General features: G+C 43.7%; 1 protein-coding gene across 2 annotated transcripts in view; it reads right to left on the minus strand.

Moving 5' to 3' along the window:
- Window positions 1-11,738: 11,738 nt before the first annotated feature.
- Window positions 11,739-18,404, minus strand: part of LOC103069895 (A-kinase anchor protein 2) — a 31,256-nt gene continuing 24,590 nt past the window's right edge. The window contains exons 3-4 of one of the 2 annotated variants that reach the window (XM_007449789.1): window positions 17,407-17,445; window positions 12,055-12,153 (exon numbers count right to left, since the gene is read on the minus strand). In XM_007449789.1, the coding sequence (XP_007449851.1) occupies window positions 12,055-12,153; window positions 17,407-17,445 (138 nt within the window). Of the gene's footprint in view, window positions 12,154-17,406; window positions 17,446-18,404 lie in introns of both variants that reach the window. The other variant, XM_007449788.1, reaches the window with a different exon arrangement.

Consider the following 18,404-nt stretch of genomic DNA (forward strand, 5'->3'; position numbering starts at 1 on the left):
GCAGGGAAGCCACAGCTACTGAGGATCCAGGGAATGGGCACACCTGGGTTTTCAGTAAATGGCTTTACTGCATCTTACCATTTCCTAAGGCTGGACAATGCCCATGACAACAGGTCCTGAGGGTAACAAGGAACAGGATGGAAAGAGTTTGACTCTAAAAGAGGCTTAAAACAAACTGCCCCCGGACTTCAAATGCTTCCCCCTTGGACTGTACTGTAAGACAGGAATAAACTTCTATCTTCTTTTCAGTCGGTGAATTAATTATTGGGTCACTTCGTTGACATCTACCTGTACCCTACCCGATACAGAAACAGACACCTGGAATTGGGGTGATTCCATAAAATGTGTGAACAGTGAGAGCCAAGGAAAACAGATGCTTCAGGCTGGAGATTATCTCTGTGATGCTCCAGAGCATTTACATAACTCAGTAGGTATTTGGGATAACTCAGAGGGCAGACCACATGCCTATGTGCTCAGGGAAGCAGTTGGGAAGAGCCAAAATTGTAGGGTGTGTTGGCTTTTAGTGACAGTGGCTACTTTTAACAGAGACTGTCCACATCCCACTCATATCCCCACACCTTTGCCACTTCAGCATACAAGCCCAATTTTCAGCTGTCATAGTACCATCTCCCTCTTGATGCTGGTCTGTGCTAATGATGGGCTCTACTAAGAGAACACAGAGCTGGCCCAGGACAACAACTGGAGGTTTGTTTGCTATTGCATCAAGTTGATAAGAAGGAAAGTTTGGGAGGTCACACTACAGGCTTTGGCGCAGAATCCTGCCTGGCTTTGAATCCTCCCCTCACCCCTGATCCTATCACCCAGAGCCAGTTATTCAAACACCCTGAGTGCGAGTTTCCCCATTTGTAAAATGGAGCTGGTACTAATAGTAGGTGCCTCAAAGGAGTGTGGTAAAAACTGAAAGAAAGGGCTTCCCTGGTGGCGCAGTGGTTGAGAGTCTGCCTGCCAATGCAGGGGACATGGGTTCGTGCCCAGTCCGGGAGGATTCCACATGCCGCGGAGCGGCTGGGCCCGTGAGCCATGGCCGCTGAGCCTGTGCTCCGCGGCGGGAGGGGCCACAGCAGTGAGGGGCCAGCGTACCGCAAAAAAAAAACAAAAAGCAAAAAAAAACTGAAGGAAATAATCCATGTCAAGTGCTCAGCACAGTGCCTGGTGCAGAGCTAGCCCTTAAGAACTGTGGGCCATGCAGTTCCCTGAAAGATTAAACATAGAGTTACCACATGACCCAGAAATTCCACTCCTGGGTTTAAAGAGAATTGACAACATATGTCCACACAAAAGCTTGCCAATTCAAAGGTCAACTGATGAATGGATAAACAAAATATGGCATATCCATAAAATTGAATATCTTTCGGCAAAAATAAAGAAATGAAACACTAATACATCCTACAAATGGAGGAATCTCAAAAATCTTATGCTAAGTACAAAAGAAGACATATTGTATAATATTTATTTGAAATGTCCAGAACCGGCAAATCCATAGAGGCAGAAAGCAGAGCCGTCATTGCCTAGTACTGGGGAGAGGAGTGGGGGAGGGCGAGGGATTGGCAGTGATGGCTAAAAGGGTACAATATTTATTTTGAGGGTGATGAAAGTATCCTAAAATTGGTTGTGGTGATGGTTGCAATATAGTAAGAACCTTTGGATTGTACACTTTAAATGGGAGAACTTTATGGTATATAAATTACATTAAACTGTTTAAAAAAAAAACTATGGGCCATGAATGGAGGAAGCGTGCAGGTGTATGCTGCCATCTGGTGGCAACCATCAGTTTTCCACTAAAGTGTAGACGTAAATGAAGAGCCACATTTGACCTCCACGTCTAATTGTGCAAGTGGTGTTTTCATTGTGGTTTTTTTGGAAATAGCTATATGTAGGTCTCAACAGATTCCTGGCTTGTGTGGAGTGGGAAACCTCCTCCTGAGGCCCTAGGAAGGTTCTTGGCTGGGGAAGCTGCTTTTACTTTAGAACCACTGCCACCTAGTGGCCACATTCCATACTTGCAGGCAAAGGTGAGCATCTTGGAAGTCAACGGAAAACATTGAAAACAGTGAGATGAACTCCACCTTCCCCGTGATCAATGAGGTGATTCTGTAGCCTTCGTGTTCATCTTGGGAAGTTCCTTCCTAAATGTCTCCTCGCAAGCTTCTAGCACCCTCTGACTCTCCACTGATGTGAGTCAGTCTTTCTGGCACTTACTAAACATTTAATCACTTGGATAATTTTCTCTTGCCCAAAAGAATACAAGTATATGGGTTCCCCAGTGAGAAGGAAAATTAAAAGCATCTAAGACAGTACAGGTGACCACTGGGTGGCCCTATTTAGTAGGCAGATGTGGAAACATTACCTGACCTTGGAAGAGGTTTGTCCCCACAAGCCCAATGTTAAGGAAGAGCTCCCCCAATTCCAGCTGAAACCATCCTAACAAACCCCATTTTAATTTGTTCTCATATACACAGAGCTTGACACGTAGTCGGCACTCAGTGCGTGTTTGCTGACCGAATGCAGGGCTTTAGAGGAAGTGAAACCAGGAGGTGTGCGGGAGAGGAGTTAATAAGTACTAGGGATGTAATGTACAAATGATGCACGGAATTAACAAACTAGGGATGTAACATACAAATGATACATGGAATTAACAAGCTAGGGATGTAACGTACAAATGAAACATGGAATCAACAAGCTAAGAGTAGCTCCTGAGTTCTCATCACAAGGAAAAAATAGTTTTTCTCTTTTCTCTTGTATCTATAGATGATGGATGTTCAGTAAACTTACTGTGATAATCATTTCATGATGTATGTAAGTCAGATCATTATGCTGTACACCTTAAACTTATACAGTGCTATATGTCATTTATATCTCAATAACACTGAAAGAAAATAAATAAAAAAATAAAGGGAGGAAACTGAGCACATCTATACCAACCATTCACCAAGCACTTTACACCTAACTTATTTAATTCTCATAGCAACTCCCAAGTCAGGAATCTGATCTAGAGAATGCAAATAATCAAATGTTCCACTGAAAGAGTGGTGCGCCCAAACCTGAGTCCCCTGCCTGATCCCAATGGCTGAATGCTTGTCAGAGAGACACTCAGACTAAAAATGGAATTGCTCAGAGATACTGGGAAATTGTCTGCAACACAAACTGTACTGTATCACACACTTGGTCATCCCAGCATCTCTTCTTCCCCTTCCTCTGTCACATACCTTGGCAACATGGGTGGGCACATGACTTAGGTTGGGTTTTTGTTTTGTTTTGTTTTGTTTTCGCTATCTAGGGCTAATCACGATCATCAGAAGAGATGGTCAGAATCCTGTTATCTCTGATGGCTACCTGCTGTGACAGGTTCATAAGAGCCATTCCAAGCTAAGAAGTCTCTTATTAATTAGGCTCTAGCTCCACACTTCTAGGTCCTGTGCATCTTCTAGTCACAGTAGTTTTGTTCTCCACCAATTATTAAATATTCAGGAATTCTGAGAACCGGTTGTTAAACTGTTGGTATCTTGAAAGCAGCCATCATAGGAATATTTACACCACGGAAATTGACAAACACTTATCAGGACAAATGGGGAAAATGGTCATGGCTTCACCTGCCAGAAATAATTTTGTGGCGTGTCTGGCCTTTTGTCCATTCCGGCTCTTGCTCCGTGTGCACCTGTTACAGGTTAGAGCACGCCTCTGGCACCCCCTTGTGGCTTTTCGTCCCTCACTTAACCTAAAAGGTTTACCACCTGGACACGCCATCAGCCTGAGCGTGCAGGCTTCCTCTAGGGCAGAGAGCTAGAGTTCCACAGAAGTAACAACAAAGCCCCTTTGCAAAGCCCCTCCCTCAGTCACCAACACTGTGCTCTGTCTCCTGGGACCAGTGAGATGGGTCAGTTCATCCCCTCAAGGACTTTTACTCACTTTACTTTGATGTTACCCCTAAGAGCATTCTGAAGGGAGTCAGGTCGTGAAGCAAGCACATTCCTCCCCTAGTCTACCCCCTATTCTCAACCCTGGCTACACATTAGAAACACCTGAGGAGCTTCTAAAACCAACCCATGTTCTGACCCCCTTTTAGGTAAAATGACCAGAATATCTAGGGGTGAGGTCCAAGCACCAATATCTTAAAAAGAAACCCACCCTGGATGATCCTGATGTGCAGTGCAGCCAGGGTTCGGAACCAATGGACAGTGGATGCTCAAATCTTGCTCTGTATTAGAGTCCTCTGGGGTGCTTTTAATTTCTATTAATGCCTGGGCTCCAGCCCAGACCAATTGAATCCAAAACGTAAAGCTCTCCAGGTGATGCAGATGGAGTCAGAATTGAGAAGTGCTGCTCTAGACCAAATCAGAATGACCTCTCGCTTTGCACCTCATCTTAAATTATGCAACCACGTTATTCAAACAAATTTGCCATTGAGTCCTGACGTTGTTATCAGCCTGCACGATAAGACCTTCTTCCAATACTCTAAAGAATCCTTTGATCTCACCCTGAAATTAAAGTCTGAACATACATACTTTCTTCTTAATCTGCTCAGCCCTGGTCAGAGGGTCCTCACTCACGAGTCTGAGTGAAATCCTGGTCCTGCTTCACCAAGACCCACGAAGTAGTGAGTTGCTGTGCTGGGCAAACACTGCCCCCAAGAAATATTCAAAACCAGCCCCAAACCACGTGACTGTATCTGCAGCTTATAAATCCTGCATCAATTCCCCAAGTTTTCAAACATAAATGGTATGCCCAGACCCTATTTATTACTTACACTCCAGACCAGTGAGTCTCAAAGCAAGGTCCTTTGGACCAGAAGCAGCATCTCCAGGAAACTAGTTAGAAAATTCTTGGGCTGCACACCAGCCCTTCTGAATCAGAAACTCTGGGTATGGGTCCATTTCTGTGTTTAACAAGCCCTCCAAGTAATGCAGGGGCCCTCTCAAAAGTTTGACAACAGCTCTCCTCAGAGGCAAATCACTGTTACTAGCTGAAGACCACAGCAGAGGCCGAGGCCGAGGTTGTCTAAATGAGAGGGCAAAGAAAAACCAAAGAAGGGGAAGAAAGATTTGTGACTGTACGTCACTAGGGGACCAACAGATCCACTCCACTTGTTGCAAGCCCACCACCTGTGGACTTGGAGCAAGTCATCTGGGTAAGTCTACCATCAAGATGAACTGACAGTGAGATTACTGTATCTTGGCGGAATTTAAAAAAAAGTCTTTATCAGGCAAATGTTCTCTGAGAGGAGGCATCTGAACGCTTGGGTAACGTTTAGAAATTGCTGGTGTGGTACCTCTAGGTATTTCCTGAGGCCCCATTCTTTGCCTTAATGTCATCTTGTGCATTTCAAGCCTTTTGAATTCTTCCCTTTAATTCCCCATTTGTTTTCTGTCCCCCTAGCAGCCCAGTTCTGAATTTTGTGTGGGTTGTGTGCAGGGAGGGCTACAGTCACCACCCTCTTGTGACCCAAGGAGCCCATGATTAAAAGGAGCAACGTTCCAAAGGAACCTCATTATTAGTCTCTTTGCCACCAATAAAACCAGGGGAGTTGATGTGGAATCTAAAAAAAAAAAAGAATGATACAAATGAATTCATATACAAAACAGAAACAGACCCACAGACATAGAAAACATGGCTATGGTTACCAAAGGGGAAAGGGGGGAGGGATAAATTAGGAGTTTGGGGTTAACATATACACACGACTACATAAAAAATAAACAACAAGGACCTACTGTATAGCACAGGGAATGCTACTCAATATTTTGTAATAACCTATGAGGGAAAAGAATCTGAAAAAAATAGAAATTATGGATAAGTGAATCACTCTGCTGTACACCTGAAACTAACACAACACTGTAAATCAACTATACTCCAATTTAAAAAAAAAAGGAAAGAAAACACAGGGGAGTTGAACTAGGGGCTAGTGGCCACAGGCCCCCTCCGGCGCCCCACTGATACTTGACATCGCAGAGCAAAAGGCCTGCATACCTGTCCTCTGCTTAGAGGTTAAGGCCTCACATTGGTGGGTTTTTGGGGAGAGCCTCCTCAGTAAGAATCACCCCTAAATTCTTTCTACTCTGACTGTATCAGACTCTGTGTACCGCTCTCTTGTGTTTCCAAAGCCTGAGTGCCCACCAAATCTCGGTCCTTTGTATCCTGACTCACCTAGCGCTGCCTGATGTCCCCCAGGTGTTAGCAGTGACTGATGGAAAGAGGACCAGGATGCTGAATCCACAGCCAATCACAGCTCTACTGCTCCTGGTTCCTGGGGGGCACCCCTGGGACAGCAAGATTTCTTCCTGATTCGCTGGTGAGCTGGTGGCCAAATATTGGACTGAATGACTCCTCTCATTCCTTTCAGCCTGAGGCTGTGTGGCCTCCTTGATTCCTTTCCCTGGACTCCACTTCTGGTTCCTTGATTCCCTCATCCCTTTGTTTTTTGCTACAGCTTTCATTGTGGTGTGATTTACACACCATAAAATGTACTCATTTCCAAGTGTACAATTCAGTGATTTTCAGTAGATGTAAAGTTGTGCAACTGTCATCACAATTCAATTCTAGCACATTTGCATCACCCCATTTGCAGTCGCTTCTGGTTCCTTTTTGGCAACAGGGATGCCTCGGTCATCTTCTCCCACCATCTCCTGGGAGAGCTGATCCCAAAGGAAAGAGCCCAGAGGGAGTTCATTCAAATAAAGACACTTCTTTGCTGCTGCCACCAAAAGCCAGCTCTCCCCCAAGATTTGAGCCCCTATCACGACCTCGGCCTCGGTCCATGAGAGCCCCTCCTCCTGGAGAGCATAGTGGGAGGAGGTCACCCAGACCCACACATATCATCAGATCTACTGGATCTTGTATGTGAAGTTGCTGATGTGCATTTTTACAGGAAGGGTGGGTACGAGTAACACTCGAATCAGAGTGCCCAGGTTCAACTTCAAGCGCTACTGTTTACCAGCTCCGTGGCATCCGTTCCCTGACATGTCAAATGGAAATCAAAATAGTACACCCCAAGGAATTCCCCGGCAGTCCAGTGGTTAGGACTCAGCGCTCTCACTGCCAGGGGCCCGGGTTCCATCCCTGGTTGCTGGACTAAGGTCCCGCAAGCCACGTGGTGCAGCCAAAGATATCCCAACCCCCCCCAAAAAACCAGAAGAGTACACCCCATGGAGTCGTAAGAAATAGATTACATTTGTGGAAATCACGGCAAGTGCCTGTCACATTCTCAGTGCTTCATAAATGTTACCCGTTATTGCTGGAGTTTGATCCAGTTTTCAAAGGGGCCTGTCACCCCACCTAACCCCTTCCCATCAAAATTCAGAACTCTCACCAGAGAGAGACTGCAAGATGATGCCACACGGAAGAACAGGAGAAAACGGTTGGAAAGCCTGGGAGGTGTGGGGTGAGGGAAGATTGGAAGAAGTCCTGTAAGTGGGGAGAGATAGAGAAAGAGGCAGCTGGAAAGGAGACCCTAGGAAGAGAGATGGGCCAGCTGGTGGCAAGGAAGGGCAGGAGACTGAAGGTCTGGGCGCAAGTTAGCTCCGGGGTGGAGCGGCTGGAGACTGCGGGGTTGGGGGGAGGAAGCTTCCTGATTCACCTGTGGTCTCAGATGCTCCGTGAAGTCCGAAATTCTCTATCCCTCAGAGGAGAGCCAAATACAGGTGCTGGGAATGGAATGAATAATGAAAATTAGAGCCTAAGAGCCACGTGCAAAGCTTGAGCTTTACTGTTTGTCCTACCGTTTGCCCCACCATCTCTTTGACCTTGGAGTCTACCTACCTCAAGAGGCATGTGTATCATTTCTGTGGGTCCTGTCGGAGTTTCCAGGTCTAGCCACGGCAGCTGGAGACAACATGGCCAAAGGAGGCATTGGGAACAGCCTGTCAAAGGTCTGCCCCGCCAGCTAGTACTGCTTTCTTGGTTGCAAATATGCAAGGAGCAGATGTGGCCCCATGGAATTAGAGGCGAGAGCGCTGGCATGCTACCCTCGGGCCGCTCGGTCCTCCAACCTCCCCCGACAGTCAAACAAGTGGCCCTCATTTATAAAAGCACAACACACACTGGATTTTAATGAGAAAATAATTGTATACTTGCATTGAATGCCTCACAATCACTATAAAACCGAAGCAGGATAATAACATTGAAGTGGTTAACATACACAGGAGAGCCAGATACAGAGTATCATTTTCAAACACAGTATTGCTGCTTTGTGCCCCCTCCTCCAAAAAAGGAAAAAAAAGTCATTTGGGTAAAGAGGAACACAAAATCAAAATTGGCAGCTCACTCACTGAATGCTTAAAATTCAGGAAATTGGTTCTGTTACTACAACTGGATATAGTCACCATCTCTAAACACTTAGGCTATTTTGTTTTCAATACATAGTTTAATTACATCCATTCTTTAGTTGGAAAAATGTTTAATTATTTGTCTTCTGAGACGAGTCAACACTGTCTTAGTGTTCCTTGTTATGCCTTGTGTGTGTGTGTGTGTGTGTGTGTGTGTGTGTGTTGTGTATATATGTGGGCACTGATCTATATACTGCTTATATGTCACTGTCTAGGGTGGGCAGCATGCATGGGTGTAAAGAGGCAAGGAAACTGCATGTGTCATGCACGTAGGACACAGCCCAGCCTCCTGCCACTGACAGACCCTGTTTCCATAATTTCTGGATGAGAAAGCCAAGGAATGTCAGTAATCAGTTCCAGAGGAAAGTGAACATCTATCAACACTGCGGAATGGAATACTTTCAGGAAAGCTTTTAACATCTACAGAATCTAAACATCTGTTCTAGCTGAGATTAACTCAATTGTGTGCTATCTGGGGGCAGGGATGAGCATCAGAGGCGTTTTTGGACAAGCCTCCTCTTCTCGATGGATTAGGCACGGATGACTTTCCGCCAGGGGTCTGCTGCATCTTCACAAAGTTAAAGGGGTTCATTTGGGATCCCAGAGCCTAGCACAGTGCTATGTACAAAGCCATGGCCCAATGTTTCTTAAATGAGTAAAAAACTCAAGAGCACAGAGAAAATCTGGCTCTGCTAAGGGAACTTTAATTTACATTTTAACAGGATGATACGTGAGTGGAACAAGGAAATGGACAGCAGTCATCAGAAGGCAGCAGAAGGGAACAAGCAAATGATGGAGATGTAGGGGCCACAGTTAAACCGTTTTGTGACTGTGACAGAGTCACGGAAACGCTGCATTTGTTGCCTATCCAAAGTGCGAACCAAAGGATCCTGGCTCTATAACTCTACATAATAAGTGTGTCTGGGTCAATCAACTGCAGTCAAACACCAACTTATCTGCCTCTAAAGCGATTCCAGGAGTTGTGTGGCCTCCTAAGCTTTCTTTTCAGCTGCCCATTCTCTTCTCAAATGTAGTTTTAAGGTGGGTACACAGTTTCCTTCAAAACAGAACCAGAAACTTCAGGGAAGTCCTGAGCACTGTTCCCTCTTGCGAAAGATGGGGGGTTCATCTGTATCAAGTCTATGGTCACTACCAGATCCAGAGTTAGTCCAGAAATCATGAAGCATATTTTACTTTTTGTGCAACCCACAGAACCATTCTGTTCTCCAGGCATCCTAGCAGCTCCTGCATCCCTGGGCCACACGATGCTGCTGCCCCATCTGTTTTCATTCCCGTGCCTGTCTTGGGAACGCTGGAAATCCTCAGACAAAGCATCCTTCTTTCCTGGGTGCCCCCATTTCACCTGTCAGGACTTCTCATCTCATTTTCCTGGGAATGTCTGTCTCCACACCAGCCTCTCCCACCTGAAAATAAATTCCTAACGGCAGGGATCTTATTTGTTTCATATCCCCAGCGTCTAGCACATTTTGTTGACTATTCGTTCAGAATGTTCAGGAGCATGAACCATATAAAGATGGTGCCAATTATCCATCTGTAGAATTTGGCTTCAAATTGCAAGTTCCCTTGGCAGTTTCAAAGGATCCTTGTAAGTTATCAGAGAGTTCCATTTTTCACTTTGTGTCCACCACTTGTTTATGAATAAACTTTCCCCTAATGTTGACACTAGTCTAATAAAAGAAGCAAAGATAATGTGCATGAATCTACATACAAATTTGGTGGAACGGCTACTTATCAGGACAACACATTAGCGCTTATGACATAAAGACATAAAAACAAAAATGAATTTTAGTGAGGTCTGACTTACTTATTGCTTTTTTTAAAACCACAGTTTTAAAACAAAGGGGACGGAAAAAAAGAAGGCTGGTCAGTTTCTTTCTCATGGCCAGAACTGAAAAATTTCTCATCCAGAAATTGAGGGCATTCAATGATTGAATACCCTTATCATATTGCTTTAAATGACAGAAAGAGTAAAGCTGGCGTCCTTTAGCGTATACTAAGCATGAATACAAAGCATGAGACTAAATATGGTACTTTCCTAAATGTCAAATTGCAAAACTGCTCAAAACTTTGCCATTGTGACTCATGCAAATACCATGTTAGGTCAATTTAATATTACAAATACTGCATCAGCTCGGAGCCTCTATATCCTTTTCATAAAAAAGAAATTCTCACTCACTCCTGACGCTGGCAAACAGCTTTGGAGGAAATAAGTGAACACCCCTGTCCCATGATCATTCTGGAATTTTAATCCTCACACACACACATATACCCTTACTCATGAGCACACATGCGCTTTGCACACATACACAAAGGCATGTGTACACACACACACACACACACACACACACACGCACACCACCTTTAGGATTTGTAGCTGAACCTAAGCCTGCGCTTAAGTTTCTATTCTATATTTTTCTCTGTATCATCCTGAAAAATACTGGTTGCTCAGAAAAAATAGTATCTCTAACTTCCTTACTTTCCCACTCTTTCCCCCTCCCTTCTTCTTTACCTTTCGTGAGCTTTCTTTACTGTTTCCTTCTGATTGATCCAAAGTATCATTCTTCCTACTCCCCTGAAGGTCCACTTTACATATAAAATATAGTTATAAACACCTCTTTATTTCTCATCATCTACCTCTCTAAGACAGAGTTCACCCTTTTTTCCCTTCTGATTTCCAAAGTATCATTCTTCCTACTCCCCTGAAGGTCCACTTTACATATAAAATATAGTTATAAACACCTCTTTATTTCTCATCATCTACCTCTCTAAGACAGAGTTCACCCTTTTTTCAATTATTACCACTCTAAAAATACCCCTCCCCTCTTGAACCAAGCTGTTCAATGTGTATAGTTTTTATACATGGATATATTCCCCCATCCCATCATAAAAATAGTTGTTGCCCACTAAATATAGTTTTCATATAAAGAAACAGAATTGTGAAAATGTGTTCTCATAAACTGCAGCTCAGTCAATATCATAAGCAGACAAGATCCTAAAGCTAAAATAATCCATTTGGTTTGGCTTTCTCCCCTCTTCCTAAACCTCCTAATGCAGAACAGGTTGTGTTTTGCAACATGAAGATATCTTGTCTTCAAAATATGGATTGTGATCCTTAATTGCTCCCAATTCAAGACAATTAAACGGAATAGACATGGAACCATAGTTGCCTCTTCTGGGCAAACAGAGAGAGAAGCATTATTTTATAGCTGCTGGAGTAAATGGGGTTAGTCCAACACCTCTGATGCTATGATGGGTGGAAACCGGTGCAGGCACAGGGAAATATCCTCTGCTGGGCGGATGGCACCAGCTCTGTGGCTTCTCCAAATGGCCACATTACTATTGTTTTCCTCATCACCCAGAGAGGCCAGTCTTCGTTCTGCCTGTAGCAACCATGTCAATTTGCTTGTAACTTCTTTGTCCTTTTGGATCAACTGTGGTCCAAACCCAGGGGCTTCTTTGAGTTACAAAAAAAAAATCCTTTCTCCTCTGACTCCCGGGAGTTCGTGTTTGATGGGTGGACTTCTTTTTTCACGTGATTTTTCATCATTGTACATTGCAACTTCTCCTGGTCTGCATAAGGATTGCCGAGTTTGTTTGCACTTTAATAAATATTCTATTAAAATGCTTTGATGTGTTGATTTCTTGGTTTCTTGGGAACCCAAGCACCAAAGAAGCTTCCTGGGTGGAAGGATGTTGATTATTCATTGTCCTCTTCCTCTTGGTTGGCATAGATCCCCGCCTCCCAGCGCAAGGCCAATGCGCTCTTTCTTCGATTAACCCGTGTGGCCTCAAGGACCTGAAGAGAGAGGGAAAAAAATTACGCAGAGTTCATGATTGTTCATTATGAACACAAACCAATTTCTCTGTTTCCTTCCTCCTTTCCCTCTCTCAACAGCATCTAATGAGGGGGAAAGTGGTAAAGCGTCTGGTACGGCTGGGAGGTAGGAAAGATATGAAAGTAAAGGTGGAGTTGGGGGGGAGGTTCTGGGTAGCATTCACCTCAGAGCCAAAGTTCACTTGCTATTTGACCCATCGTTTTCAGTATAGAGAGATTTAATTTTCCTGAAATGTTCTGCAAGTTTCGTTGAACTAGACCTGACTCTGCATCAAGTTTTTAGATAATGAAGTGGATCGCTACATGCTATAGATCAGTGCAGTCTGATGGCAGTGATCTGTATCTGTGCTATCCAATACGGCAGCCACAAGCCACACATGGCTACTGAGCATTTGAAATATGGCTAGTGTGGCTGAGAAACTAAATATCTGATTTTAATTAATTTTAATTTCAATAGCCTCATGGAAATAGTGACTACCATACTGGACAGCACAGCTATGAACAGTCTTGGTGTATTCATAAACAAGCAGACGGGAAAGTAACTCCAAACAACTGAACCAGCGTGAATTCATTCCACCAAGCTTTGTGGACCTACATAAGCTGTGATCATATTTATACCACAAAAAGCTACTTTGTATAATTACGCTTGAAAGAGGAATTAAGTGAAAAGAAAAAGAGCTTCTCAGGCCACTAAAAAATGGAATCTGAGCATCTTGATGTAACTTCAGGACCACAGGTGCTGGTAAAGGAAGTGAAAGGTGACAACACCAAGGACAAATAGGCTCACCACCATCGGGGTGAGGCCACCCTCCCTCCGGCTCCCCAGAAGAGTCTGTGGACCCCAGGGGGGATCCTTCACCAGTCTGCTCCAGCTTGAGTTTGGTCCCGATGACATCCAGATGAATGACATTTAGGTTGCCAACACAGGAGAAACGGCTCAATTTCATGATACTGCACCGAAAGCAAGCCCCTGCATGCCGACCAGTTAAATGACTGTGGCATTAGCTTAGGATGTGCAGTTTCTGAATTTAAAGTCTAGCAGAGCCAACACCAGTTGGTTATCCAACCAATAGGCGATGAAGTCTTTGCTTATTCTGAGAACAATCATTCTGGCAAGGGACAGAGATGCTGGCAACTCCAGAGAAGCAAGGAGAGGCAGGTTTACCGGCAGCGATGGGAGCCCAGACATAAGCAAATTCTGGTCAGATTAAAGGTCTGGGCAGGGAGCGGGCATCTCAACTTGCTTCTCTGCACCTCTGACAAATGCATGGACTTTCCAGAGCAGCAGTGTCTTTCTTCCAGGAAGGCTTCCCCAGTCCTCCTAGCAGGGACGGCTTTGACCGGATGTATAGGACACAACTCAATCATGTCTCCTGAGGGAATGTTCACCAGGAAGCACGTAAGCCATGCCCTAAGGTGTTGGTGTGTAAACATATCATGGTCACCTAGTCAACATCTAAGAATAAGAAATCAGTAGGAGGAAAGCATGTTTCCAAGTCTGGTAGAGTTAAACAGTAGAATCTTCTGGTCAAGACCTGGTAACATGGTACTGGAAGGCAGTGAGGAACTGGAATTGCAAGTCCTGAGCTTTGTTTCCAGCTCTGTGCCTGGAACATATGCTGTCGTTCATGGCATCTTGAGTCTCAACTTCCTTTATCTGTAAAACGGACACAACACCTGCCCTATTTCACAGGCTCTCTCAGGAAGCAATGCAGCCTCTGAAGTCCAGGCAGGTCTAAATTTAAATCCTAGTAACTATGTGACCTTGGGAAAGTTTATTACCCTGTGCCTCAGTTTCCTTGTATGTAAAAAGGGAATAACAAAAACTATAGTACCGAGGTGGTCTGAGGAATAAATGAGGCAAATAAATGAGGTAAAGAATTTACCAAAGTTTCCAGGGCATAACAAATTCTTAAACAATAACTACGTATTTCTCTCATCATGTGAAAGGGCTTTATAAGCAATCAAGTGGTATTCAAACGTAAGACGTTTTGACAAGGAGCTCTACATTGTGTAAAACAGTCATATGTCTGCCTTGCAGACTGTACATACGAACTGAAAGGTTTACATAAGAGCTAAAAATAAATCTAAGGTTCTGAAAAAAATAGTCCCCATCAATTTCAGATGTCCCTTGTCTTGTATTTGGGCCCTATTTTAATTCTCAATCATCTTGAAAAAATTTAATTTACTCTGTTCTTTGGGAACCCATTTCAATCCATCTGTCCATCCATCTTATAGCTATTTATTGGGTTCCTACCAAGTGTCGGGCACAGGGCTTCATGTTCAGGATAGAACAGTCTCTTCCCTCCTCCAACAGACCTTTTGAAGATTCAAAAAGCCAAGCCCTGGGCTTCCCTGGTGGCGCAGTGGTTGAGAGTCCGCCTGCAGATGCAGGGGACACGGGTTCGTGCCCCGGTCCGGGAAGATCCCACATGCCGTGGAACGGCTGGGCCCGTGAGCCATGGCCGCTGAGCCTGGGCATCCGGAGCCTGCACATCCAGAGCCTGCACATCCGGAGCCTGTGCTCCGCAATGGGAGAGGTCACAGCAGTGAGAGGCCCGCTTACAGCAAAAAAAAAAAAAAAAATTTAGGAATAAACCTATCTAAGGAGGCAAAAGACCTGTACTCCAAAAACAGGGCCCAAAAACCACAAAAAAAAAAAAAAAAAAAAAAAAAAGGCAAGCCCTTGGGAAGGTATGTGAATGAGCATTTATTCCACAATTAATTCAGAGTACTGTGTGTGTGAATGAGTGTGTGTGAATAAAGCTCTAGCAAATCTAGAACTTTTGTTCTAGATTTCTACATATTAACTTTATTTCCTAAAGTCCATTCCTTTCCTTTCTGGGTTAAAAAAAGCACTTGCCTCTGGGGCTCTGGTAATAGTAAACACTTACATCACAGGTGTCATGAACCAGCTACGGGTTTTAATCCTCGCCTCTGTTCTATGGGATTCATACTATGAATTTCACATATGAAGAAGCTGAAGCACAGAGAGGTTTAAAATAATCTAACCTCAGTTAGTAGGAGGAAGAGCTAACACTTGAACCCAGAACTCTGGGCGCAGAGTCGATGCTCTGGGCCAGCATGTTCCACGGCTGCTCAGTGGCTGGGGGGAGGGTGGAGGAAGAAGCATTAGAAAGGGCGATAAATACTCTCCACAGGAATGGAGAGAGAAAAACATTAAAAAAAATAATAATACAAAGACCTGATTTAAGGTTTCACCGTTTTCACAAATGAAATCAGATTTAGGTCTGGTGGGAGAAAAAGAAAATCAATTCTCTTTGAACAACCCTCTAGTATTAATTTTTCTCTCCAGTGCTTAGGGAATTCAAGTGAATCAGTTCAGTTTGAGCAGCAATCAACCTAGATAATTTTATTCTGGGATATAAAACAAAAGACAGATACGTTAAATAACATTTATATTAATATTTTATCCCTCATATCTTCCACTGAAGGCAGACAGGGCCCAGTCTTATCTTCCTTGGATGTATTTGACCAGATTTTCATCAATCTTATGTTGCTCCCAAGGGGATGTGGGCTGAGGGTCTAATTCTTAAACCAGCATTTCCTCACTGAGACCCACAATTGGACACTGAAGAATGTCCATGTAATGATATTTTCAATATTCATTTTACAGTTTGTGGAAAAAACCTGATAAGCATCAGCTCACGTCTACAGTTAACCATAATTATTTTGCTAAATATGGAGATGTAAAATATATATTGTGCTATAGGTTAGCACAGCCAGTCTGAAGAGTAGTTTGCAATAGGTAGTGAATGTGAGGATGTGTAAGCCCTATAACCAGTACTTTTACCCCTAGATATATTTAGAGACTTTCTTCCATCGGTCACACAAAGAGCTGTGTAAAATAACATTCATTGACTCATTGTTTGTAATGGCAAAGAAAAGGTACAACCTACATTTCCATCACTAGAAGAATGAATAAACAGATATGTATTCATTCAATGGAATACTATATACAGCAATTATAATGAGTGAACTAGAGCCATAAGTATCAACATGGACACATCTAAAAATGATGCAGACAGAATAAAGAGTACAGGATACTACAATATGATATATTTATAGAAAGTTCTAAAACATGCAAAACCATTAGATATAATTTATGTACATAGACATACGTAGTACAAGGATAAAAACATGCATGGAAACAATCAACACCAAACTCCAGAAAAATTCCCTCTCAAGAGGGAAAGAAATGGGAGCTGGGAGAAGTAATAAGAGGGCTTGAATGGTATTTGCAATATTAATTTCTTTTTAAAATATTAAGCAAATATTATGAAATGATAAGAATGCACAAAGCTGGCTAGGGGGCTTTATTATTTTACTTTGCCATATCCTTGACACATTGGCATGCCAGCTCCATGGCATCAGGGACATTGTTCAGGTGACTGCTGTCTTCTCAGAACCCAGAAAGTGCCTGATGTGTAGTAGGATCTCGATAAATTGTCAACCAGGTGAATGAATAAATGATTCTCTACAATTCTGTATATTTACAATAATTCTTTTAAAATAAAAATAATACAGTGCTCTAGAAAAAATACATAAAAGCCAGTATGCTTTCTCATAGCATATAAATAAGTCAATATATATGTGGAAAAAAAAAAAAATATTGTGCTTTTTCATAGCACAGGTTTGTGAAATCTGTGTAAAGGGAAGTTGTAGGGGAAAGGAGGCAGCTTGGGGGAAATTCAATGCTTAAAGAAGCTTCCAAACCAAAAATACAGGTTTAAAGATGGAGGGGGGGCGGGAACTGCGTTGGTTCACAGTAGGAATAAGTTATCCGAAAGTGATGGCATGGAGCTCTCTGGGTTTGTGTTAAGGTAAACAAAGGACTGATCCCAACCGACAGCCCAGTCCTCTTGAGCTGCACGGTTTTCTAACCAGACCAGAGTAGATCTGCTATCAGCGCCTGAAGAAACAAAGAAACAAAAATCCAAACAGCCCATTGGTCGTACCCTCTAGTGCAAACATCTTCCAGATCCATGAGCAGGACAGAATCTTCTCCAACCCAGAGCACAGCACAGCAAAGCACAGCCGCGTGTACCACTGTTGCATGGACGCTAACATTTCAAGGCAATCACCCCATTCAGAAAAGGCAGGGAGAAAACCCCATGAGGAAATGGCAAACCACGACAGCATGCACCTGGGTCAGGCATGCAAGAAGACCAAGACAAACAAGTGGAAAAGTACCTCGGAAGTCACCTTGCAAGACAGTAACTTAGAGGTGTACTGGCAGAGAGGGAAAAACCAGGGTTAGTACATGGCAGAGACACACTCACAAAACGCCCCCCAGCTGGGAACTGGCACCACGCCGGTGAGGGGGGAGGGGACACAAGAGGGGAGGTAACATCAGGAGACCAGGACACACCCACACCAAGACTTGCTTCATCTGATATTCGTTTATTTAAAAGTCTGTATCTTTTGCAGCAAGTAGATACCCTATTATTCCTCCATAAAAATATCAGATAAGCCATACTTTGTTAATTCAAGATTTGTTGCTTCCATCTTCTGTGCTTTGAATTAACAAGATTCTTTCCCCCTGGGGTTGTATGCAACCAGCTGCCCACCAGCAATATCCTTAAGGGCATTTTGGATTTGTTAGAATCTATTGCCATCTGTGGACAAACAGCCCTTCCCCTACCTGTAGGCGTCTCTGAACCCCAAAGTAGTCTGGTAGTCTGTTGTCCCATGAAAAGAAGACCCTAACCACAGACAGGGGATGGTTTGAATGCGAGGTTTGCAGAGGCAGATTCTCTGGAGCTGATTTAAGGATGGCACTGCCAAGGGAGACCAAGCAGTCTCCCTCATCCTACCCTGCAGGTCCTAAATAAGTTCCTGAAAGTGGAGTGATTAAGTAGGAACTAAAATGATCCTTTAGTTCCTATAAAGGAAACTAAAAGTCACTACAAGAAAAGCTCAGAGAAAAAATGTCCCGGCTGTGGGTAATGAGTTAGAAGGACTGACTTTGGACAGCCTCCTCCAGAATAGTGGTCATGACCTTGCATTTACACTCACGACTTTAGAGGCACTGATTGGTTTCTGGCATGGTGACCATGCCAAATAGCCCACTGGACTGGATAGGAGGGATCGTATGTCTGTGATCACTTGACTGCTTCTTAGGTGTTAAACTTAAAAATCACAGCTCTGGGGCTTCCCTGGTGGCGCAGTGGTTGAGAGTCCGCCTGCCG

The sequence above is a fragment of the Lipotes vexillifer genome, unplaced genomic scaffold (genome assembly GCF_000442215.2).
Source record: "Lipotes vexillifer unplaced genomic scaffold, Lipotes_vexillifer_v1.1 scaffold230, whole genome shotgun sequence".
NCBI lineage: Eukaryota > Metazoa > Chordata > Mammalia > Artiodactyla > Lipotidae > Lipotes > Lipotes vexillifer.